The sequence below is a fragment of the Ambystoma mexicanum genome, chromosome 3q, assembly GCF_040938575.1.
Source record: "Ambystoma mexicanum isolate Mex_15411 chromosome 3q, UKY_AmexF1_1, whole genome shotgun sequence".
Taxonomy (NCBI): Eukaryota; Metazoa; Chordata; class Amphibia; order Caudata; family Ambystomatidae; genus Ambystoma; species Ambystoma mexicanum.
Window position 1 is genome coordinate 1124631615 of NC_090926.1, and position 25875 is coordinate 1124657489.

At 49.8% G+C, this 25875-nt stretch overlaps 1 protein-coding gene across 10 annotated transcripts in view; it reads right to left on the reverse strand.

Moving 5' to 3' along the window:
• The window catches only part of WIZ (WIZ zinc finger), a 1545343-nt gene that overhangs the window by 227673 nt on the left and 1291795 nt on the right, over positions 1–25875 (reverse strand). For all 10 annotated transcript variants that reach the window (XM_069603913.1, XM_069603914.1, XM_069603910.1 and 7 more), the window contains one exon: positions 305–883. In XM_069603913.1, coding sequence (XP_069460014.1) covers positions 305–883 — 579 coding nt within the window. The remainder of the gene's footprint in view (positions 1–304; positions 884–25875) is intronic.

Consider the following 25875-nt stretch of genomic DNA (forward strand, 5'->3'; position numbering starts at 1 on the left):
AATACTCTGCAGCTACCACTAGATGTCAGCCTATGCATAGCATGTGATCTAAGCAGATCCACAAGAAATATAAATATGCAATTAAAAAATTCACATGCTGCAAACATGTCCCAAGAGGTCTACACATGCATCAGCAAAAGTCACAAGCTTTAAGGTTCTCATATGCCCTTTAGAAAATCAATTTCTGTGCAGAGCGGAATAATGCAGAAAGTTTCTAACAGAAGATTTAAATATAATTGCAACTTCCCAACAATTAATAGAATACAAATCACTGTAGTGGAAGGGAATTTGAGATCTCACTTACACATTTGCGACACTGCCTTTTCCTGTGTGGATTTTACTTTGGATTTGAAGGGTAGCTCAGTCTGGATATAGGCCTTGGGCTTCAGTTCTCCTGGCTGAAAAATCCTTTCCTCTTGCAGTGGCCTCTTCATAGATAGCTGAGACAAGAAGGCTCCATGAGGTTTTCCACCCACCAGGGAAAGTGGGATGTCACGATTTATGTTGGAGATGCCAGCGTGTGGATGAACTGGCCTTCCAGTCCGAATACCCATGGGAGAAATGGGCATGACCTGTAGAACCTTTCCTGAGGCGTTCATGAGTACACCTTCCTCGCGAACCGGTTTGGGTAACAGGAGTTGAGGTGGACGTGGTGGCTGAGATTCTGGGCTTCCATTGTTGGGCTCCTTCTTGATTTGAACAGGTTTAGCTTTCTTCTGGAGTATCTCTCTCAGTGTGTCGATGGGAGAGCCATTGACAGACCACTCAGTCACTCCCATTTGGCGCAGGTGTGAGCGAGCATGGCTGGAAAGCCCTTTGCGGTTCTCAAAATACTCCCCACAGAATTCACAACGGATGTCACGCACCGGTTCCATGCGGGATGCTGGGAAGGTAAAAGCAACAGTCAATACAAGCCTTTTAAAAAGGGGACTTCAGCAATACCTTCATTGCACCAAGTTACAGAGCATAATTTGGAGGTCTGCCCAAACCACACTATTTGTAAGTCCTTGGGAAAGTCAATTTTCTTCACATACAACACTGTCACTACATTAATGCTTGATTGAAAAACCAGGACAAAACATGAAGTGTTAAAATGTACATTTCAGTCAATTTTTCCTCATCTTATTTAAGACTCGGACATAAAGGGATCCTAGTACATATTAAAAGATGAATAGCCCTCCCTAATAAAGGGACCCAAAAACACAAATTTCAAACCTTAAACCAATTAAAAATGACCATGCCCATCTGATTTAATTTTCACAATTCTTCCATAAATTAATTGCTGCTTTTTCAATGTCCTATAAGAAAGAAAGGATATGTACCTTAATGTGAGCACTACTATACTCCTAGTCCAATGTCCCCTTTCCTTATGAGATTTCCTAGGGACGAAACCTGAGCCATGGCAAGCCCAAGCAAGCTTCCCCCTTATTCAGAGAGCAGAAGCTACCCACATGTAGGTTGCACACCCACTCTCTGAACCTCATATCTCACTCCTACACAGTCCCTGATCCCTGAAGAGGACCAAGAAGGGCCGGTCTTACTAGTTTAGGGAGATGTAGGGCAGGAACATGGAGAAAAAAGGTCATTACCTCGTTAAGCACGCCCTTGCTGCTAATACGGGAGTAGTGTGTAGTCCCCCTCCCATTCCTCTTCCCTAAACAGCAATGGTGACACGGTTCTGGTAATAACTTCTATTGCGTGCACTCAGCCCAAGATAGCATTTGCAGTGTTAGGTGCCAGCAAAAAACAATCTGCTATTAAGCATTTTGAACTGCATCGCTATCTTGCGGCCCACGCTTCTGTCCTGCAACCCCAAGTCCGCTTCCCATTGCGCTCGAGTGCGTGACAAAGGCAAGTAGCCCCTGTTCAGTAGCACTGCGTACAACTTTGAAATGAGTCCCCTCATGCAGCTGTGTGCATCAAGAACCTACTCGAGAGGTAGTAATGGCTGCCGTACTTGCTCCCTCTAGCGCAGATCTAACAGCACGCCTCGAAGTTGCAAGTACTGCAGTGGTGGGATTTCCCTCAAGTTTAGGGCCTGTTCCAATTCCACCTTTGTTAACATGTTTTGTCCTAATACCCGGCCCTAATCAGGACCACTCCAAGCGCTTGGAAGCGGTTCAGTTCAACTAAAAGGTCCCTTAATGGTGGGGTGCATGTGTCACCCCTGTGTGCCCCCTTTTCTGCCACAAAGACCAAAAATCAGCCAACAGGGTGTGTTCGGATTCTGCAGGGAAGTTTGGTTATGGAACCCACAGCCATTCTCCCCACAAGGCAAAGAGCTGCTCCTCCTCCATTACAATAATACCCAACTGCGGTGCTCTTTCAACAATCTCTGCCTTAATGCTAGTAAGACAGATCCTTCTCACTGGGACGCCTGCTCCCTGCTTCCCCTCACCCTCCTGTGAGGCTAAAAACCTTGAGGTCATCTTTGCCTCCTCTCTTTTTCTCTCCGGACATCACAGACCTAGCCAAAGTCCAACTTTCAGCTGCACCTCCTCTAAGGCATTCTCCCCTTTTTCACCTTCGCCCAGCAGCTCAATGTCCCCAGAGCTCTAGTTCTCTCTAGGTTCGACTACTGCAACAGCCTCTTCCTCATCTACATTTTCCCTCCCCTCGCCCCCTTCAACTAATCCAGAATAGAGCTGCGAGACTTACCCTTGGCCTCAAGTCCAGGGACTGCATCTCTCCACTGGCTCCCAGTGACCACAAGGATCAGATTCAAGACCATTTGCATCATCCACAAGACTGTCTGGGGCCTGGGATCTCTACATCCAGCTTTATCGCCCTGAATACCTCCCTGCTGGAGTTCCTCTGTCCTCCACCTCCAACTCCAACTCTGCAGGTCAGATACTTCATAAAACCGAGAGAGAAGTAGATTCCTTTCCTCTGGTCCCTCTAGAACCCTCTCCCTGCCCCCCTCCCCTCTTAGACGGATCTTTGAACAATTCCGTAAACTCCTTAAGACCTTCCTTTTCTCCTCGACCTTCCCTCTCCCCCTCCCATGCTAATTGTTCCACTGCCGCTGCAACTGGAGCCTGGTCCCTCCAGAGTCATGTAGGGGCCAGACCACCCCTGACCAGTCTCACTCAGCATCCCCTTCCAGCAGTTGCCCGCAAGTCCCCTTCCCGGAACTAACCTGAATCTGGTCCACCATGTACAATGCACTTTTTGTTTGCCCTTCCACTTCTCTCCTGGCACTTGCCCTCTTTGGCCCCCTCAGTATTGCCCACCCCCTTGGGCCCGCCACTTCAGCCCTTCACCCCCTCATATCCTTCTTCCCAACACCCCCCTCCCCCCAAGCACTTATCACCTTGTCTGCACTTGTACGGTTGGATTGTCACAAAGCCAATATAACCTTCATTGTTGTCTCTCTTCACATGCACCCCCCACCATTTTTTTGATTTGTGGCACCTGGAAACATGGCGCCATACAAATGCACCATTAAATTGCCAGAAAAAAAGAGCCGGAGGAGGCATCAGCTTCCCAGCAATTGCTGCTACGCACTGGAAATTATAAGTTACTCACCTTAGTGACTAACGTACTCCTAGCCCATAGTCCCGTTTCATCCATACTGTATGGGCATTGCTCGCTAGGGATGGGAAACAGAACTTTTACCAGAAAAATCATCTTCCCCTTTAAAATTTAGATGCGCGCGGGGGCACAGCCCTGGGAGCATGCACTCCTCTGACTCTGCCCACCTGCACCACTCCTCAGTCCTCATTGATGCGTTAACAACATTTAGATTGCCTTATGACACGTTCTATTAGGTGGGAGGATTGTGGGACGTTATGTAGGAAAGGGGACTATGAACTAGTTCTAAGTTAGTAACTTATAATTACTCCTACGTCTCGTCCCCTTTTCCACATATTGTATGGGCGATTTCAACTGAATGCAGCCACAGGAAGGAGAGTTTATTTATTGCATTTGTTTTACGCCCAAACCCAGGGGTATCACGGCGTAGTTACAAGGGAAGATTACACTTAATGGTTGCGTGTACAATTCAGTACAGTGTCAGGCTTTACAAAACATTAAAAATGTGTTCAGGGCAGGCTCATTACTGAGATTCGCTGGGAGAGAATTCCAAATTCTGGGGGCTGCTACAGTGAAGCTGGAGCGACTTGATCTTACATTGCTGAATCGCGGGATGTGTAGGTTTGCATTAGATCCAAGGGTTCTGGTTGTAACTTTGCGATTAAGGAATTTGTTAAGGTAGCTGGGTGTGTCACCTGTAACATGTGCGTGAGCGTTTTGTGGAGTATCCTGGTTTGGATGGCTAACCAGTGTGCCTCTCTCCCGTGGTGTGATATATGGTCCCTTTTTTTATACCTAATGCTGATCTTAGCGTTTTGTTCTGGAGGAACTGCATTTTGTTGATGTTTTTTTTGAGGTGCCTAGGAGTATGTTACAATAGTCAATTGTGGTTAGGATGAGGGCTCTTGCTAATGTGATGCAGTTTTGTTGGGTGAGGAAAGGACGACTTAATGTGATGAGTTTAGTGGTATAGGCTGTCGTTGAGGCTAGGGCGCTGATGTGTTTGCACATGGTGAGACTCGAGTCTAGGTAGACCCCTAGGGTTTTTACGGGATGGGGGTTTTGTCAATGACAATGGATTTATATTGTGGATGGATGCTTGGCTAGACGTGCGGGAGATCCTACTATGAGGATCTCCGTTTTGTCTCCATTTAAGCATAAACTATTGGCTGCCATTCAGTTCTGGAAGATGGAGTATATTTTATTCACACAGATGGTGTCCTGTTCTAGGTTGCCTGAGATGGGAATAAGTTTTTGCATTACGTCAGCAAAGTTGGTGTAAATTACTCCCATTGCATCTAAGACTGCAAGGATTAGTTTGGTATATGCATTATAGAGCGTAGGGGAGAGACATGATCCTTGGGGAACTCCTAGCGGGACTAAATGCTGTGTGGGAGTAGTGCTTGCAAAAACAGAGGGTACCCTACATAGCCACCTTGCTGATAGTCTGCCAAGGCACGGGTCTTTGGAAGGTTACCGCTGTGGCCTTGATTCTGATCACAGGGGCGCGCACGTTTGCCAGCAAAGACTTGCGCTGCCCTTCGTATGCCTCCTTGATAGCCATAACCATCCACCTTGCTATGAAGGCCTTGGATGCTTGACAGGCTGGTTTTGATTCTCTAAATGTGATGAACAATGCATCCAATTTACGGAAGCTCATCGTCCTGTCCAGAAAGAATCTTGGAACACACCTGACATCCAAGCAGTGCAATACCTTCTGAGCCTCATCTTTTGGGTCTGCAAAGAAGGTTGAGAGTACCATCTCCTAGTTTAGGTGAAAGGAGGAGATGACCTTAGGTAGAAAGGCGGGGTGCGTTCTAAGCTCCACCTTGTCACAGTGAAATGTGTAGGGCTCTGAAGCCACCAAGGCCCGAATTTCGCCGATACGGCGTACCGATATAAGGCCCACCAGCAGGGCTGTCTTGATGGCAACAGGCCTGATGTCCACAGATGCCATGAGCACACAAATTGTTTGTGCACCAGGGTACCAAGCCCCACATTAAAGTCCCAGACTGGGGGCCTCATTATGAGGTGGGAGGTAAGGGATTACCAGCACTGGTAAGGGCACCGGTAATCCCTTACCTCCCTACTACGAGTTCCCTTTGCGGGTCCTTCCTTAACGCCTGGTTTTTGCAGGCGTTAAGGACGGGACCCGCAAAGGGACTCTAGAGCTTATAATGGTACCGCAATTTGCGGTACCGTTATTAGCGCCTTCCCCATTCCCATTGAGCCCTATGGGGGCTCAAATGGGAATGGCCCTGGTGAATTGGCAATTACCGGTCCCTCCGATCTTGGAATGGACCGGTAATTGCTCCATTCACCAGGGCGGAGTCGGAAGGGTTTTGGAGGCAGCCATGGAGCTAATAGCTCCATGGTTGCCTCCAACCTCGTAATTAGGCCCTGGGTGTGGACGTTTGACAGGCGACTAACACGATTAGACTTGCCAGCTGTCTCTTGACCACCAGGTTGGAGGATGAAAATAGTCTTCGGAGTTCTTGTAGGCCCCTATGGCTGCCAGATACGTAAAGTATGTGTCTACCTGCACACCTGAATTAGCCAGATGTGCTGAGAAAGATAGCACATTGTCCAGTGAACATGTTAATGGATCAATCTTCTTTGTTTCTGCCCAGTGACAAAACCTAGTCCACTTGCCCCTGTATTGACTCCTGGTGGAGTCACTTCTAGCCCTGTGTATGATGACAATGCATTACTTACCGTAAAAGCATTTCTGATGGTTGTATCTGCTTAGATTCACATGCTGTGCATAGGTCCGACATCCAGTGGTCACTGCGGAGTATTGCATTTTGTTTTTCGTAGTCGAAAAAGGGGACGTCGACAAGGCATGTCTGTAACACTATCCCTATAGTGACATGCGTTGTACCCACAATCCCTCATGCGTCGAGGTCCCTCTGTTTGTATTTTTCTGCCCTGAGGGAGCCTTCTAGACGTGAGTGAGTACAGAAAAGAGAGAAATATAGAAAAGGATGTCTATGTTCCTTCCATCCGAGCGGGGAGGAAGGGTAGGCGCATGTGAATCTAAGCAGATACAACCATTAGAAATGCTTTTACGGTAAGTAATGCATTGTCTTCTGATGTTTATTAATCTGTTTAGAATCACATGCTGTGCATAGACTAGCGAGCAGTACCCGGAGTTGGCGGTGGGTTATGAGAAGGAACAGTAGAGAAAAGATGTCTTAATACTGCCTGTCCCACCTGGGAATCAGATCTAGAGTGTGCATCTAGACAGTAGTGTTTTGTAAAGGTGTGCACAGAACTCCAGGTAGCCGCTTTGCAGATGGACTCAAGGGAAACATTTGCAATGAACGCTATGGAAGCCCCAGTGCCTCGAGTGGAATGTGCTCTTGGCTTGAAGGGTAGTTCTCTCTTAGCAAGAGTGTAACAGAGGGTGATGCATTGAACAATCCATCTAGATATAGTGAACTTTGAAACTGCATCTCCTTCTCTTCCTGCTGCCACAGAGACAAAGAACTGATTAGTCTTTCTCAGTGGTCTGGTTCTTTCCATGTAGAACATGACAGCTCTGCGTACATCTAGTGTATCCAGACTTTTTTCTCCCAAGCTGGAAGGGTTTTGAAAGAACGTTGGTAGTTCTATAGACTGGTTGACATGAAATTTCGAGATGAATTTTGGTGCAAACCTTGGGTGTGTGCGTAGAACCACCTTATCCTTGTGAACTGTTAGGAAGGGGTCTAGTACAGAAAGAGCCTGTAGTTCACTTACTCTCCTAATGGAGGTGATAGCTATTAGGAAAGCAGTCTTAAGAGTGAGGTCTTTAAGAGTTGCCTTGTGCATGGGTTCGAAAGGAGGGCCCATGAGTCTAGAAAGTACCACATTTAAGTCCCATCCGGGAGCTGGGTTAGCTATCGGAGGGTGTATTCTCTTTACCCCCTCCATGAAGGCCTTGATAACTGGTATCTTCCATCACGACACTAAGTTGGGAAGTGGTGTATGCAGAAAGTGCCGCTAGGTGGACTTTAATGGAATTGAACACTAGACCTGAATCCAGTAAATGGGTCAAGTACAGAACAATGTTAGTGGGAGAGCAGTCAACCGGGTTGATGCTCTTACCTCTACACCAGATGACAAACCTCTTCCACTTGCTAGAATAGCAGTGGCGAGTATTAGGTTTTATGGCTTCCCTGAGGATGTCCATACATCTCTGCGGGAGTTGTAAATGTCCAAATTCTATGATCTCAGGAGCCAGGCTGCTAAGTTCATGGTCGGAGGGCATGGATGCAGTGTCCTGCCCTTGTCCTGTGACAGCATGTTGTACGGGCAGGGAAGTTTCACTGGGGGTGATAGGGACATCTCCATCAAGTGAGCGAACCATGGCTGCCGGGCCCACATTGGGGCCACTAGTATCATGGTAACCTGCTCCTGGTGCATCTTGTGCACCACTTTGTTGAGAAGGGGGGGTCGGGGGAAAGGGGTAAACAAATTTCCCTGACCATTGAATCGACAGACCGTTCCCCTTGGACTGGTTCTGGGGGTACCTGGAGGCGTAACTTTGGCATTGCGAGTTCTCCAGAGTTGCGAACAGGTCTATTTCCGGGAATCCCCATTGCGTGAAGACGATGTCTTCGTGCAATTGCCATTTGTACTCTTCGGGCAGGGGGAAGTCTCTGCTGAGTTTGTCTGCTAGCAGATTGAGTTCCCCTGGTACATGTTGTGATAGTAGGAACATGTTGTGTTTGAGAGCCCACTTCCATATATTCTGGGACAGCTTGGACAGTCCGGGAGAGTGAGTGCCCCCTTGCTTGTTGAGGTAGTACATGGCTGTGGTGCTGTCTGTGAGGACCATCACTGTCTTTCCTTGTAAGTGTTCCTGAAAGGCTTTCAGTGCTTTGAACACCGCTAGTAGTTCCAGCAGGTTTATATGCTTGGATGCTAAGCTCTGAGTCCACGCTCCGTGAGCAGTCTGATGGGATAGGTGAGCCCCCCATCCTGTAAGGGATGCATGCGTCTGTGGTTAGAGTGGCTTCCACTGCGGGTGTGGCAAAGGTTTTCCCTAATAACAGGTTTTCTTTTGTCCACCACCGTAGCGAGAGAACCAAGGCCTGTGAGACCACCACTAGATCGTCCCATTGTCCGCTGGCCTGACATCACTGGCTGTAGAGCCACTCTTGCATTGGGCGCAGGCGCGCGTGAGGTACCAAATAAATACATGACGCCATCATCCCTAGCAAGCGCATTGCTTTGCGTACCATCACCTCTCGACCTGCCACATAATGGGGGATCTGAAACAGCATATTTTGGACCCTCTCGTTGGAGGGGAAGACGAGGCCGTCCTTTGTTCGAATTAGAGCCCCTAGGAATTATTTGATTTGGCTGGGGTCTAAGCTGGACTTTTTTCGTTGATGGAGAAGCCCAGTTGGGACAAAAGGTCTACAGTCTTTTGGGTATTGGAGAAGCATGTTTCGTAAGAATCCCCTGTTATGAGCCAGTCGTCGAGGTAAGAGTATACCGGGATGGATAACCTGCGCAGGTGGGCCGCTGCCACTGCCAGTACTTTCGTGAATACCCTTGGTGCAGATGCTATCCCGAAGGGTAGTACTCTGAACTGGTAGTGTTTGTTCTCTATCTTGAATTTGAGGTATTTTCTGTGCGCTGGCAACATTAAAATATGAAAGTATGCATCTTTCATGTCTAGTGTTGTCATGTAATCCCCCTGTGATAACAGTGGGATTACTTCCTGCAAGGTCACCATACGAAACTTTTGGGGTTTGACAAACTTGTTCGCTGGGCGCAGATCTAATACAGGGCGCATGGTTAAGTCCTTTTTGGGTACAAGGAAGTACACTGAATAAATACCTTCTGTTACCCGAGATAGGGGGGACAGCCTCTATAGCTTCTTTTTTCAGTAGCTCTTCTACTTCTTGAAGAAGAATGGTGAGGTGTTCCGGTGTCATGCGTCGGTTCCCTGGGGGTCTGTACTTCGGGGATCCGTTGAATTCGATGCAGTATCCGTGGGCTATGGTGGATAATACCCAGCGGTCTGACGATATTCCCTCCCATGCGGAAAGGAACGATGTTAGCCGGCCCCCGACCGGTGATGCATGGGAGGGGACCCGAATCTTCGGGTCATTTGTTGGTATTGGGCGTGGAACCTTTGGGGCTGGAGCCGTGACCTCTTCCTCTGCCACGGCGTTGGCCTCTTTGACTGAACTGGGTGTTGTTACCCTGGTTAGAGGGCCAGTTGGTAGCAGAGTAAAATTGCTGTTGGTTTTGCTGCTGGCGTTGGCCACGAAAGGAGCGTCTATTGCCATAGCCGCGTCTGTTAGAGGGCCTAGAAATTTGGTCAAGAGTCTTGATGGTATCAAACTCTTTCTTCGCATGATCTAGGGCCTCATCAACTGCTTTCCCAAACAGATGTGTTTGTTCTATGGGCTTATTTATCAGGGAAGCCTGGGTTTCCGGCTTAAATCCCGATTTGCGCAGCCAGACATGGCGTTTGAGAAGTATTCCCTGAACCAGGGAACGGCCAGCCGTCTCTGCGGCATCTAAGGAGTTCTTTACAATGCCCTGGTTTACAAGAGTTCCCTCTGAGATTATAGCTAACAGGCGTGAACGCAGGGATTCTGGTGCGTCCTCTGCTTCGCTGCGCAGCTTGCTCCACTGTGCATCTGCGTAGCTAGCTAGTAGGGAATTGTTATTTGCAATCCTAGTTGAGAAGGCGGCGGACGTCGTGATTCTCTTCCCAAGTGCATAGAGCTTCTTGCACTCTTTGTCAGGTGGTGCCTCACTAGTGGATAGTGGTACCCCCGCTCTTTTCCTTGTATTAGTAACTATGAGGGAGTCCGGAATAGAACGTCCTCTGAAGAACAAAGGGTCAGAGGACGAAGGGCTGAAGAGCTTCTCTATCCGAGGGTTGACCCCTCTGACTAAGACAGGATTGGAAAGGGAAGGAGTTATTCTTCTCTTTATAGAAGCCAGGAGCGGAATAGACTGACTAACAGGGGCTTTTTCTTTAATAACTTTCTCTACAAAGTCTATGTCATGAAGAGTCTCCCCTGTGTCTATTTCAAAATGCGCTGCTGCCTTGCGCAATAGTGCATTAAGTGAAGGTTGGTCATCTATGGGAGAGGTGTTTCCAATAGGTGAATCCTTGGGAGGAGAAGGGTGAAAGACATCAGGGTCTGAGTGCACTGATGGGGATTGCCAAGGCTGCACTGATGGGGATTGCCAGGGCTGCGAGGTAGCTGTATCTTCTTCGAAAGCTCCTGCACTAGTGTAAGGATCTTCTTCAAACCCCTCTTCCTCATGTTCTTCCTCTCCACCCAAACACTCATCTTCCTGGAGGTATTGCCCCTCTTCAGTGAAGTCATATACGTCTGTAGAAGGGGGAAACAGCCTAGGAATCTTGACCCTAGGGTCATCCTGGGGCCATTCTCTTGGTCTTTTGGGTGTGGGTGGGTTTTGGTTTCCCAAAAACCTTTCCATTTTCTCCATACAAGAATGGTGTCTTTCAAGGGTCTCATGGGGGACACCTGAATAGTCTAGAGGGGGGAAATCAGTGTTTTCACCTTCAAAACGCTTAGAACGCTCCCACGTCGTCGAAGAAAGGTTTCCGTCGCCCTCTGAAAAGCCCTCCGGTAGTTCAGAAGTGCCCTTAGATGAAGGGGGCAGTTCCTGGCTACTCTTGTGCTTTTTCGGCGTTTCCATAGCTTTTTGTGCGGTATTCGACGTTTGTTTCGTTGTCCGCTTACGTTTGTCTTCGGAAACAATTCTCGCCAGGCTCTCGACAACGAGTTTGTCAGTAGAGGACTCTGGTGTCGACGTTGCCTGCGTTACGCGTTGTTCCACGACGGCCGCTCTATGGAGCGTTACGTCGGATGATTTTGGGGTAGCGCCCGTGTTTGATGAAAGCCCAATCGCTGGTCGCGGCTGCGTTTGCGGGTGGGGCTTGAGACCCTTACGGTCTGAGGTAGACGCCGGAGTGCCCTGCGGCCCCTTCGGCGCTGATCGATCCTTCGTCTTCGACGAAGAAGAGCCGTGGGTTGTGTGCTTAGGCCTATGGGGTCTATGTGCGTCCTTGTCGCCGGGGTGTTCATCCCCATAAGCAGGGCGTGAGCCGAGCCCGTCGGGGCCGGGGACGGACGTCGAGGAGCGCGAGCGCTCCTTCTGGGGGTTATTGACTTCCGTAACGGACGTCGAGTTATCACCTCCTCGTCACTTTCTGTAACAGCGGCGGTGGGTGAGGAAACTGACTTCGACATAGCGTAGTCCGCCCACCTCTTAACTTTGCGTTCTTTAAGAGTTCTTGGTTTCAAGAGCTTACAGGCCGCGTAACTGTCCTCCTTAAGATCGAGGGGCAAGCAACGATTACAGAGCTTGTGTTTGTCCTTCCAAGTGTATTCGCCCCTACAGCGTGGGCAAAACTTAAAAGGTGTCCTCTCCATAGCTGAGGCAATAATAACTGGTGATAACAACCCCAAGGGAAAGATAAGGGAGAAAGAAAGACATTCTCAAAGAGAAGATAAAAATTCGAACCCCCTCTCTCCCTACTGTATGTTGGCCGGCGAGGCCAGGCCACGTGTTCGGCAGCGCCGAAGGATCTCCTCCGTCTCTTCCCCTCCGTCGAAAACTTGCTCGGCGGAGAAACAGCTTCACAGCTAACGTCGAGGGGAGGGATCTTTAATAATATAATAAGTATAATTAAGGACCGAGGTCTGTAGTAAGTATTTGCAATGTCTCTCTAGGAGCTCCGCGTAAGGCGACCAGAAGCTGGGCGGAAAAAAACAATCTGAGGGACCTCGACGCGTGAGGGATTGTGGGTACAACGCACGTCACTATAGGAATAGTGTTACAGCATGTGATTCTAAGCAGGTTAACAAACATCAGAAAGACAGGTTATCCCACGACAGGTGCAAATGCTTCAGGGCAACCTGTTCAGGAACCAAGCTGCGAGGGCTAACTTCTGCGGATCAGGGTTAACCATGGTGCCCCCTCTGTTGGGAGACTAAGTGGGCTGGGCCCACCGGGAGGTGCACCAGGGGCTGATCCAACAGACGGAGGAGTTCCGAGAACCAGGGTCTTGCGGGCCACCATGGCGCAAACAGGATGAACCGAAGGCTCCGAGACGCCCTGACCCTGCAGTCAGAAAAGTGGGGGGGTGTGGGTTACTGGTGGCAAAGAGTTCCACCTGTGGGTGGCCCCACCTGTTGAAGATCCCTTGGAGGAGGACTTTGTTCAACTGCTACTCGTAATTGCCCATCCCCAGCCTGCGGAGCCTGTCCGCAACCAGGCTCGATTCCCCAGGAAGGTGGACCGCTGATGAGCAAAGCTTCTTCGACAGTGCCCACTCCCAAATGTCTATCGAAAGCCTGCAGAGAGGTGGGGACCTGGTACCGCCCGGCTTGTTGATGTAATACATGCAGATGGGGCTGTCTGGATGCAGACCGATTTGCTGCCTATCAGTGAGCAAGCCAGATGGCCATCATCTCGAGCCAGTTGATGTGTTCCAGCTGCCCCTGATGAGACCAGATTCCATGGACACTGGTTGTCCAGGGTAGCCCCTCCCCCATGGACGAGTCTGTAGTGATGGTGCTCGGGGGTAAAGGCTGCCGGAATGGCCTGCCTAGCAGCAGGTTGGTGTCTGTACCCCACCAGACAAGGTCCTGGTGGAGATGCTGTGGTATGTTGACTGCCTAAGAACCCTTGTCCCGATTCCAGGGAGCTGAAAAATGAAGTTGCAGCCTCCTCATCTTGAGTCTTGTATGCGGTACAGTGAAGAGAAATGCTGCCAATGTTCCCAGCAGGTGTTGGTACCACCAGGCTGAGGTTACTGCTCTGCTGGGAAGTGTCTTGTTGCCTTTTGATTGCTGCAATCTTGTCCGTTGAGGGTAAAAGCCTCTCGAGCCTTGTATCCCATATCAGACCCAGAAATGTCAGTCTGAGTGGGCAGTAGCTGTAACATTTTGAGACTGATAGAAAATCCAACAACGAATAGGGTATACATGAGAGCAGTAGCCGTGTGATGATCTGCCTCCGGGGATGCCAACCTGGCTAGCCAGTCGGCGAGGTATGGATAAATGTGGTGGCCTTATGCCCAGAGTATAGATGCCACTGCATTGATTAACCTTTGCAAAGACCCTTGGGCCGAGCTTAGTCCGAAGGGTAGGACACTGTATTGAAAGTGAAAACCCATGATCCTGATCGCAGGAAGGACGGATGGGTTCCCAAATCGGGAGTGCAGGTAAGCATCCTTCAGATCCAGGGAGCACATAGTCTCCCCCACACAAAGTCTCTGCAATGAAGGCTGGGGTAACCATCTTGAACTTTGAGGGGGAAGGATGACGTTCAAGGAAGAAGGGTCCAAAACTCTTCTCAGGCCGCTTGGTTCTTTTTGTGTATGGCGGATATCCGGGAATAGAAGACTCTGCCTCTCCGAGAAGCTGGGACCTCCTCCACCGTCTGGCTCGCTATAAGCAAGCTGATTTCAGCCAACAGAGTTGCTGTCCCAATCTGCAGGAGCAAAGGGGAGGAAGGAGGAACAAACTGATGAATCGGTAGCCGGAAGCCCGTGGACACTACTGAGAGGATCCACGGGTCTGTGAACCTCATCTGCCAGGAGTGTATGTGAAGGGCCTGTCACAGCTTCTTTCCCTGTTATGGTTGAGTGCTGGTTAGACCCCTTGTTAGCTGCCTTGTGCTGCTTGCGCCTGTGTTAACTCGGGGACCCGTCACGTTGTCTGGAGCGTCCAAAGGACCAACCCATGTCAGAGCACTGAGCATGGCTCTAGGTCTTGGCTGTGGATTTTGTTGAGAGACAAGGATTTAGCTGTCTGGGAGCTATTCTTTTCCTTGTCTAGTTCCTAATCCGTTGTCGAGTGGAACAAGCACCCTCACCACCCTCCCTCCCTCCCTCAAAAGGCAGGTTGAGGATGCGCTCCTGCACATCTGGATTGAATTTCGTTGTCCTGAGCCAAGCCATCCTTCTCAGGTCGGTGGTAATGTATATTGCTCTGCCCGAGCGGTCAATGTGGGCCACCGTAGATTTCATTATATCTTGGGCCACAATCTTGGCCTCCGGCAAGCCTGCCTTGAAGCGTGCCTGGCAGTGGACAGGGAACTCTGGAAGGAAGGCTGCAATCTCCCGCCACAACTTCTGATTAACAGCTGCCAACATGGAGACGGCATGACGTAGGTGGAGCGTGGCATTGGAGTACATTTTATTTTATTAAACTCCTCCAAAAGCTTTTCATCTTTGCTCCAGGAGTGCCGAAGCGGATGCTGCTGAGAAAGTTTGGAGTATAGCGATGCTGCAGCTATCATAGAGGTATGTGGCTGGGGTGCACCAACAGTAAGAGGGAATCCATCAGTCTGCTTGTATATGGCATCCAGGCGCTTATTGGTGGGCTGGGTGGAGTGGCTTCACCCAACCCTTTTTGGCCAGGGATTCCACATCCTTCTGGAGAGGGATGCCAGTTCTTGTGGCAGGAGAAAGTGCAAGTACTTTGGCCGGGATGCTGCTTCAGGTTGCTCCAACTGCGGTTGAGGGGTCCCTAGATACTCAACTAGACCCACCAGCCTCTCATGGAATGCCTTAGCTGACGATGGTGTGTCTGGATCCTCGTCCGTGTCCTGCAAATCTGGAGGTGCAGGCGGAGTGCTGGCCGCGGATAGCGTCATGGCGTGCTGACGGGCAGTGCTGGTGGCTGCTGATCCCTTGGGCTGAGCTGTAGAGATTGGCATGGGAGCCAGGGGCTGAGCTGGATCCAAGGGCTGGACCACAGCAGGCGTACCGGAGGGAGCATGCCCCAGATTACATATGAGGATGGTACCCATCTGTGGTGATCTAATAAGGGTGAGGAACTTCTCAAATAACCTATAATCGCAAAGAAGCAGGGGCGCCTCCTGGTGTAGGGGCTCCTGAGGACATAGGGTCCGGACACTGAGGCTGTGGTGTCCTGGGCAGGCCCGGTCTCGTCAAACTGGGGGGGGAGGGAGGGGGGGGGGCGAGGGTGTTGAGTGGTGCGTACCTTTGCTGCAAAGTGGAGGGCTAGGACGTGGACGGCTAGGACGTGGACCAGGAGGCTGCATTGTCCAATCCCATCTGGATGCACACTTCCCTGCCTCGTCTCTTTGCAGGAAAGGCACGGGGTGAGCCACCATTTTGTCTGGTCTGGCAGCCATTTTGTCTTGCTCCACACCACGTGCCTGAGGCGTGGCGATTGCCGAGCTGGGTCTAGTCTCCACCTGCACGCTGAATAGTGAAGGCTGGGACCTGCCTGCACCTCAGGTCGAGACCTGGGAGGAGTGCCCTCAGACATGGGTCCTGTACTAGAGCGAAGCCCTTCGGGACAGAGCCCAGTACTAGAGTCGTGTGGCCCCAAAGCCTGCAGGCCAGTCGCAGGAGTAGCGGCTGTCTTCTTGCTGGTTTTAAGACCTTGGCGGTCACTCCCGCTTGGGCGCTTCCCTGGGAAGGAGTCGCCCATACGGGGTACAGAGGAGAACAGAGCACCTACCTTGGGCCCAGTCTTTATCCTCACGTATGCCTTGAGGTCTTCTGGGCGAAACCTTGTGAAGAGCTCTCTCCACTTGGCAAACCGATTCTTCAGAGCGCGTGGGGTCAAGGAGTCGCACACAGAACAGCCGTCCCAACCATGGTCTGGCCCAAGGCACTGGAGGCAGAGTGCATGGGGGGTTGGACATAGGGAAGGGACCCGCGCAGGCTGGACACCTGCTGAAACCCACCATAGTCGACATGCACCGGGGAGGAGCGTAGCGCCAGAGGACAGAGCAGTACCTGACAATTAGAAGAGTCAAAAAAGGAAAAAGAATGACGACTCCTGGGGAAGAGCGTGTGGAATTACAAGGCTGTAGGCCTAACACAGGAGCGCTGGTGAAAGCGGTCCGTTCCGGGCAGAGTCAGGGGAGCACATGTTTCCAGGGCTGTGCCCCGCGTGCATCTAAATTTAAAGGGGAAGTTGATTTGTCTGGTGACAAAGGTTCAGTTTTGCGTTGCTAGCGAGGGATGCCCATACAGTATGGAGAAAAGGGGACAGGACTTAGGAGTATGGGATACATTACTCACCGTAATCATATTTCTGAATCTTGTGTCTGCTTAGATTCACATGCTATGCATAGGCTGACATCTAGTGGAAGCTGTGGAATATTACAGCTGTTTTCGAAACTCGAAAAGGGACGTCGACAGGGCGTGCCAGTTATACTATCCCTAGTGTGACGTCCACTGAACCCATGATCCCTCACACGTCGAGGTCCCTCAGATTGTTACTTTTCTGACATGAGGTGTAGGGTGAATACAGTTGCATCCAAGCAGATGCTTACCAGACAAGCCCATAAACATCCATGCGCCTTCTCTCTAAGGGGAAGAAGGGTAGGTCCTATGTGAATCTAAGCAGATACAAGCATCAGAAATATGATTATGGTGAGTTATGTATCCCTTCTGAGGCTTGTGGAAGCTGCTTCGATCACATGCTGTGCATAGATTAGCAAGCAGTGTTAGGAGGTGGGATGTGAGAAGGTTCATGAGCGAACAAATGTCTTAGAACCGCTTGTCCTACTTGTGTATCTGTCTTGGAATGAGTGTCAAGTGAAAGTATGTATTGAGCTCCATGTAGCTGCTTTGCAAATACTGCCTAAAGGGACTCTTGTGGAGTGAGCCCTAGGCGTAAAAGGCAGTGTCTTATTTGATAGAGAAAAGCACAGTTGGATACATCCAACTATCCACCTAGAGATGGCATTTTTTGAAATGCGGTGACCTTCTCTGCCTGGCGCTATGGAGACAAACAGTTGATCTGTCTTTCTAAGCAATCTGGTTTTATCTACATAGTAGAGGACCACCCTCCTCACATCCAGTATGTGGAGTTATACCTCAGCTCAAGTGACTGGTTTATATGAAATTTGGAGATTAATTTAGGGGAAACCTAGGGGGGAGTAAGTAAAACCAGCTTGCCTTTGTGTACAACAAAGAAAGGACCCTGCACTGACGATGCTTGTATTTCACCAACACTTGTTATGGAAGTGGTAGCCACTAAGAAGGCAGTTTTGTAAGTCAGGTGTTTGAGACTGGACTTGTGCATCGGCTCGAAAGGGGGGCCCAGGAGTTTAGCGAGTACCACATTGAGATACCATCCTGGCGACAGGTTTGAAATTGGAGGGTGGAGTCTTTACTCCCTGCATGAATGCTTTGATGACAGGTACCTTCCACCATGAGATCTTATTGTGGGAAGTGGTGTAAACTGACAAAGCTGCCAGGCCTTCAAGGAGTTGAACACTACCCCCGCATCCAGCAAGTGGAGCATATAGGTCAGAATGTGGGAAGGAGTACATTCAATGGGGTTCATTTGTTTGGACTGGCACCAAATTACAAATCTTCTCCACTTGTCAAATTAAGTGTCTAGTGTTAGGTTTTCTTGATTTCTTTAAGATGTCGATACATCTTTGAGGCAGGTTAAGATGACCAAACTATGACTTCAGGAGTCATGCTGCCAAGTTAATTGCGAGAGGTAGAGGGGGCACTGTTAGGCCCCCGTGCTGGGAGAGCAGGTTGTCCGGGCATGAGAGTTTGATGGGATCACACATCGCCAGTTTGCGCAGATGGGGATACCAGGGTTATCTTGCCCATATAGGAGCAACTAGGACGAGCGTCATCTGTTCCCTGTGGATCTTGTTCACTACCTTCCTCATGAGAGGTGTTGTGGGGGGTGGGATGTTAGCCAATTTCCCTGACCAGATCATCCATCGGGCGAAACCTGGATGCAAAGTCTGGGCATTGCTTGTTTTCACTTGTAGCGAACAAGTCTATTGTGGGGATACCCCATAGAGAGAAGAGGTGTTCTACGACCTCCGAGTTAACTTGCCACTCATGTTCCTCTGGTAGGGGTTCTCTGCCCAATGAGACTGCAAGAGTGTTGAGTTCCCCTGGAACATGTTGTGACGATAGGAATATCTTCCGTTTGAGTGCCCATTTCCAGATATTACTGTGCAAGTTTGGACAGATTTGGAGAACATGTGCCCCTTGTTTATGTAAAATATTGCTGTAGTAGGTCTGTCAGGCCTGCATAGATTGGTTCCTCAAGTGGGGTTCGAACGCCTGAAGGGCCTTGAATACTGCCAGAAGTTCTAGCAGATTGATGTGGATCTGAACTGTCACGCAAGACCACACACCCTGAGATATGTGTTGAAGGTAGTGCCCCCCCCACCCAGCAAGAGGCGTCCGTTGTGATAATCGCCTGCATCTCTGGATCGTAGAAGGGTTTCCCCTTCAGTAGATTTTCTCTCGTCCACCAGCGAAGATTTTGTACCAGTGTTGGCCAAACGACCACTAAATCGTCAGAATGACCGCTTGCCTGAGACAATTGTTTCGCCAACCACTCCAGCATGGGTCGCAGGCGCGCGTGTGGAACTGGGTAAATGCAAGATGCCATCATGCCTAGCAAGCGCATCGCTTTGTGCACCCATATCTGGCGTCCGACCTTATAATGTGGCATTTGCAACAGCATATTTTAGACTCTTCTGACGGAAATACCGGAAAAATGTGTTTAGGACAGGTCCTCGTAACTGTTTGGTTGTGCTTGGCACTAGGCTCGATTTTTTTAAACATTTATTGAGAAGCACAATTGAAAGAGAAGGTGGATAGTCTTTTGAATGTTTAGTTTGCAAATTAGGGGGGACTCCCCTGTAATGAGCCAGTCGTCCAGGTAAGGGTACTCTGGGATTGCCTCCCTGTGCAAGTGTGCTGCCACCACCGCCAGTACCTTTGTGAATACCCTTAGAGCAGATGCTATTCCGAAGAGTAGCACTCTGAATTGGTAGTGCTGGCTCGCTATCTTGAAACGTAAGAATCTTCTGTGCGCTGGGAATATTGAAATATGAAAATAGGCATCTTTCATAGCGAGTGTTGCCATGTAATCCCCTTTAGTAGTAGAGGGATTACCTCTTGTAGCGTAGTCATGCAGTACTTTTGTGGATTTACATATTTGTAAATCTAATACGAAAATTGCCATTACCCCTCTGGCCGGGTGGCTCGGAGAGTTGACCCAAAGATTTAAGTGCGTCATACTCCTCTTTAGCGGTCTTAAGGGCGTCCTCGACGGCTTTGCCAAAAAGCATATTGGGTTCGATTGGCATGTTGATTAAGGTGGCCTGGGTTTCTGGTCTAAAACTTGATTGCCGCAGGCACGCGTGACGTTTAATAACAGTACCCTGTGCAATAATCCGACCGGCGTGGTCTGCAGCATCAAGGTTGGTCTTAAGTAAACAGCTTGACACTGCTCTCCCCTCTGCAGCTAGCTGGGATTTCAATGGTTCTGGGGCGGATGACAGTAAGGGCGACACTTCCTCCCATTTGTGGCAGTAGTAACTGGCCAAAAGGGTTGCATTGTTTGCAATTCTGGTCTGGGAAGCCGCGGAGGATGCAACCTTTCTGCCCATTGTATAACATTTTTTGCTTTCCTTGTCGGGTGGGACCTCAGACGAAGCAAGGGGGGTACCAGCTCTCTTCCTAGTTGTAGTTACGACTAACAAGTCCGGTTTCAGCTGCCCTCTAATATACAGTGGGTCTGAAGGTGCAGGTTTAAATAGTTTTTCTATACGGCGGTTTACAGCCCGTTTGAGGTTAGGGGTCTCCATTGATGGTTCTATGTTGCGCTGTATTGACTTGAGTAGAGGAATAAACTGTGCCACCGTCTTCTTGTCCCCAAGGATTTGTTCTACAAAATCCTTATCCTCCTGTGTCTTAATTTGAAAGTGCTCTGCCAAACGACCACTAAATCGTCAGACTGACCGCTTGCCTGAGACAATTGTTTTGCCAACCACTCCAGCATGGGTTGCAGGCGCGCGTGTGGAACTGGGTAAATGCAAGATGCCATCATGCCTAGCAAGCGCTTCGCTTTGTGCACCCATATCTGGCGTCCGACCTTATAATGTGACATTTGCAACAGCATATTTTAGACTGGCTAGCACCTCATTATGAAGGGGTTTGTTGTCAATGGGAGAATCAGTGATAGGGGGGTCCTGATCAATAGGTGAGTCGATAGGATACATATTTGCCTCTGGGTCAGCCTCTTGGTCTTCATCGTCCCCATAATAAAGGTCTGCTGCATCCTCATCCTACTGAGGGTCAGCAGCCTCTAAAATTGAGAGGTCTTTGTGTTCAGAGTTCAGGTCATAGAGCTCTAGGACTATGCTATGTACTGGAATTTCTGTACGAGACCTTTTAGTAGGAGGTTGAGAAGGTTGAGCAAAGACTGGTGACCCAGAGGGAGCCGTAGTGGTGGGATTGGAGTGGAAACTTTCGAAGTAGGCAGGGTTCTTTTCGTAGAAATTGGCCATGAAGGACATTCTCCTCATGACCCTGTCTATGTCTTGTGATGACCATTGTGCTTAACTTGGGAAGACCAAGGGTTGGGAAGAAAGGCCTAAATCTTCATCTGTGGGTGGAATTACCCCAGATTTCTTAGGCCTGGCCTCTAGAGGTTTCATTATGAGGGATGGGCCTAGATTATTGAGTTTTTTTCCTTATGAGGGCTTTTATCCCTATGAGGGGTGAGGGCTTTTTTGTGATCTTCCCACAAACCCCCCCTCCCCAGAGCCATGTTTATCCCACTGTTTGGGGCCTACTACCTGACCTGACTTTCGGGTGCGGGTAGGGTCGAGGCCTCGTCTGCGGATGATCGGCCCTCTGAGGGAGTTTTACCCGCGCCGTCTTTCATCGGTTGGGCGGTGATCTCGAGCGAGAGTGCCCAGAGGACCGGGACTCAATGGCCGTTCCCTGGGTGTCGTGCTCTGTCGCCCGCTCGACCCATGTGTCGATTCTCGACCTGGGGTTGTGTGTTCAGTGGTGAATGGAATTGTTGCGCTTCCGCCTCTGGGTGTAGTCCCCACAATAGGACTGCCGGCCTGTCCTCCGGGGCCTATGCTTGGGTAGCCGAAGCTACCCAGTCGCCCTCCGAATCGGCGGCGTTGCTGCCATCACTGAAAGCACCTTTTACCTCCATGGCCTCGAGCTGTCTGGCGTATTGGGCCCAGCGTTTTGTCGATCAGTCCTTTAAAGTCTTGGGCTTGAGGAGCCTACACGCTCGACAAGAACCCTCGACGTGGTCTCTTGAGAGACACAAGTTACAGACTAAATGCTCATCGACCCACGGAAATGTTCTATTGCACTTGGGGCAGAATTTAAATGGGGGCTTGTTCATAACTACAAACTAGCAGCTGGGCAAAAGTAGTGCGGTAGTCTTTCGACAGGCAGTCTCTGTCTTCACTGGCGTGAAGTTTCAATGGTCGGCAAGGATAGACAGAATGAAGTATCAGTAATTGAAAAAAGTAAATAGCTTTACGCCGAAAGAGGAACTACGCTTATACACGTCCGACTAGAATGACAGACAAAAACAATCTGAGGGACCTCGACACTTGAGTGATCATGAGTACACTGGACGTCACACTAGGGATAGTATTACTGGCACGCCCTGTCGACGTCCCTTCGAGTTTCGAAAAACTAATACTCTGCAGCTTCCACTAGATGTCGGCCTATGCACAGCATGTCATCCAAGCAGATTCCACAAGCCTCAGAAATATTTTTACATTTGTGTAGCGCACTAAGCCCATGGCCATCAAGGCGCCGTTTATTGCAAGGAAGCCAGTTACATAAAGCAAAAACAAGACTATGTACAGAGGAAAACCACTGACCTTATGTAGGCCCTTCCCCCTTCGCTAAGAGCAGAAGACCCTCACGTGGCTTTCAGAAAAACCCTATGGGTCCCCCTGGTTGAAGAGGACATTACAGGTGCTTCTTGTCGTATTCTGCTGCCTTCGGGCAGCCTCGCCCAACTCTTGGCCATCATCTCAGATCCTTCCTCCTTTTGCTGTACGCTTATATATCGCCCCCCTGCGCCCGCAGCCCTATGGCGAACCCCCACCATGACCAAGGGTGCAGGATCGAAAAAACAGAGCTCCTTCAACATGTTTGCTAAGATGCCGCCTGGTGGGTAATCAGGGCCGCCCCCACCACCTCGCCTCCATCAGACGCCATAGACTTACAGAAAATGATGGAGTACATGCGGGAGGGGTTCACCACCTTGCATTCCAAGTTCGATGATATGAATGGCTCTAGGTCTTCAATCAAGGCACATTTTGAAAAAACGGACAGCCGAGTCGCTGAAATCGAAACAAGAGTTGGTGATGCGGAGGACACCCTGGGCGCTATCCGGGCAGAGGTTTCCTCCCGTTCCAGACGAGTGCAGGAAGTCGCTAAAAAGAATGAAGACCTCGAATCCCGTTCCAGACGCAACCACCTCTGCATTATCGGGGTTCCCGAGGCATCATCATCATGGAGCCAATGGATGACTACCTAGAGCGTACTTTACTTACACTACTGGATTCCCTCTAAACTGTCACCTCAGTTCGCCATAGAGAGGGCCCATCAAGCTTTACCGGCTAAACCCAGACCTGGTGCGCCCATCATTGCCAGGGTGCTGAAGTTCCGGGATCGTGATGCCCTCCTCAGGGCGGCGAGAGCCAAATGAGAGCTTTTTCAAGGGACTTCCAGGATTCTTCGGTACCCCGATTTTTCTGTCGCAGTGCAGCAAGAGCGCAAAACCTTCCTTGCAGTTAAGAAGAGACTGCGTGGCCTGCAAGTTAAATACGCCATGCAGTACCCAGCCAAGTTATGTGTTGAACACTAACCAGGTTTTCTTCACAATACCCGAGGAAGCCTCCAAGTTCATAGATGAACACTTCCCTGGCTGATTCGTTTTGGCTATGATTTGCTGTTTCCTTTTTGTTGCGATTAGTCATGTAGTAGAAGGGGCTTCACCCCCCTTCGGAGCTCTAACCGATAACAAGTACATATTGTCTTACTGGCATTGTGATCTTTCGTTCTCCCCACCACTTGTTCTCTATGTAATGCTAATGTTAATGTTATCAACGTTCTAATTTAATTTTGTTGCTCCCAGCCCCGAGCATCACAGCTAGGCCACCACACAGGTCCCTAGGCGTAGATTCCATCGGTTTGGAGTTGGGTTTATGGGATGGTCATTCCTCTGATTGGGTGAGGGGTGGGGCTGGGACGGAGTCTTATGTTAAAAATGGCTCGGGGTTCACTGGGGGTGCAGGGTGCGTGACACCGGCAGATTGGTTGCACCGAGAGGGGAGCCGTCAGCTTAACCCAGACCTCTGGCAAAGTATTGTTATCCCGCCTTATCATAATGTTTATCCAATGCTCTCACTCTAAATGGCGATGATGATGTGATGTTCATGAGCTGAAATGTACAGAGACTGGGTAGTTGCAAGAAAATGCGACAGCTGCAATTAACTAGTAAATCAGCGCAGATCGATCCACTGGGCAGATGTGTGCTTCTCCACGGGGTACTACAAAATAGAGAACTGGTACTTTTGAATATCTAAGGTCCCAATGTGCATGATCCTGAATTTTACCTTCACTTAGCCTCTGTCCTTGCCAGCTTTCCTATGGTGCCAATTCTTTGGGGGGTGTTGGGAAAGATTTCATAATTGTATGCAATTTTCCCTCCATGTGGCAACCCCCAAACGTTTTGCTGTTTTACACCCTGATCTAGACTTTGCCAGAGAAGCGCAGCCTTCTGTCGTACTCCTCTGGGCTTTTGCTCACTTTTTATGGGGAAACTGACATGCCCTTAAGACAGTCAGTACTGGGAGACTTTGTTTCCCTTAGTCCTTTCCTCATGTTGCAGCTTTTGTGCAACATGAAACAAGAGTGCACCGTAACTTACATTACCACGCTCTTGGGTCTCTAGTCATTCCAAAGGCCATAGAAACTCTCGGTGGATTTATTATGAACTGTGCACTGGTGGCATCTATCGTATTCTTTTGTGTTTTGAACCCTTTTTTTGCCATGTTATCCACGCTTACCGCGTTTGGCACGAATAGGTGGCCTGGCTCCCAAAATGGCCATGCCACGAGGTTATTTATCATGTCCGCTGACCGTCTTGCCCCATCACCTTCCCCCAGGTCGAGCCGACCCGGGGCAGTCCTTATTTGGTCATGGACTTTCCCACGAAACAGCGCTTTCGCGGGTTTCTGCATGCCTTGTGTGTGCCTCCAGGATGTGGGCTGGGATGTCTGGTCCCAATACACATCCTGGGTGCCAGAGAGTCTGGAGTGTCCTGAATGCCTGGGACCACCGTGGTCGGTGATAGGTCCACGTATGGTGTGAGTGTTTGTTAGCAGATCTCCCATTGGGTCCTCTCCGCTTTGGCGCGACGGGAACTTTGCATAAGAGGAGGCTGGAAACACCACTACCATGTCGATCTCCTCAGTTCACACCGAACAAGGGATAAGGAGCCAAGTATCCTGCAACAAGAAGCTTAGTCGAGGAACCGCTGGTGACCTGCTGAAGGTTTGGCACCCTGAGCCGCTGCCGTCCTGAGAGACCCCTCTGCATCTGATCGTCCAAGAAGGTCTGCAAAGGCGCTTCGACCCATTGGAATAGTGGGATCAACTATTCCTGGCATTTTCATCAGACCCTGCAAGTAAGCCTCTTCGTAAGTGTCCCTGGGCCAACCAGTGGTCTGACCAGCGTACGCAGGACGCTTTGCTCTGTCACCGCCGCCGTTTCGGGGAAGCCCTCGAAACTTGGTCTACTGCTTGCTCTGTGTCCACGGCACTCTCACACCGAATTTCATACACTTGGCATTCCCAGGTCTGAAGTGAGAGGAGTGCGTCCGGACCAGAGTAAACGCGGTTGCCCTGCTGTGGTAACAACCTGTGCACGTCTGCTGCATTTGGGACACCCATAACCCTGCATCTGCTATGCAGAAGCTATACGGTGTCGAGACGTCCTGATCATCGCAGATGAACCTGCCAGCAACGTGAACTGAAGAAGTCTGGGTCTGCCTGCGTCAGGGACCGGTGAGTAGTCCATAACCCAGCCGGTGGCACCTCACGCAGGAGCCTGTTTCTTTTCTACCGCTGTTGCGAAATAGCGACTATCCCACACTCTCACCCTGCCTCTGCCCACAAGTGGAGGCCTTGCTTGAGTAGTGGGGACTTGTTCTGCATCACTTCATTCACCTTCCTGAACTCCCGGATATCCTTGAAGAGAACCTCTCTTGTCCATTGGCACAAGCGTGCAGGTACTTTTGAGCATAAGGCTCCTCTCTTCGTAGGGCTCAGACTTTCTCCTAGTTAGGTGTATTTCAGATGTCGAACTGGGTCTAATGATTACTTGCACTGCCTGGTTTCCACCCCATCTAGGTGGTCTACATATTACGTGTTCCTAACTCCTTAGACCCCCTCGGTCTTGTATATTTATTGTATTGATTGTGATGTGTTGGTTTACTTTAGTATTATTGTGATTCTTTACTATGGTCGATGTTACAA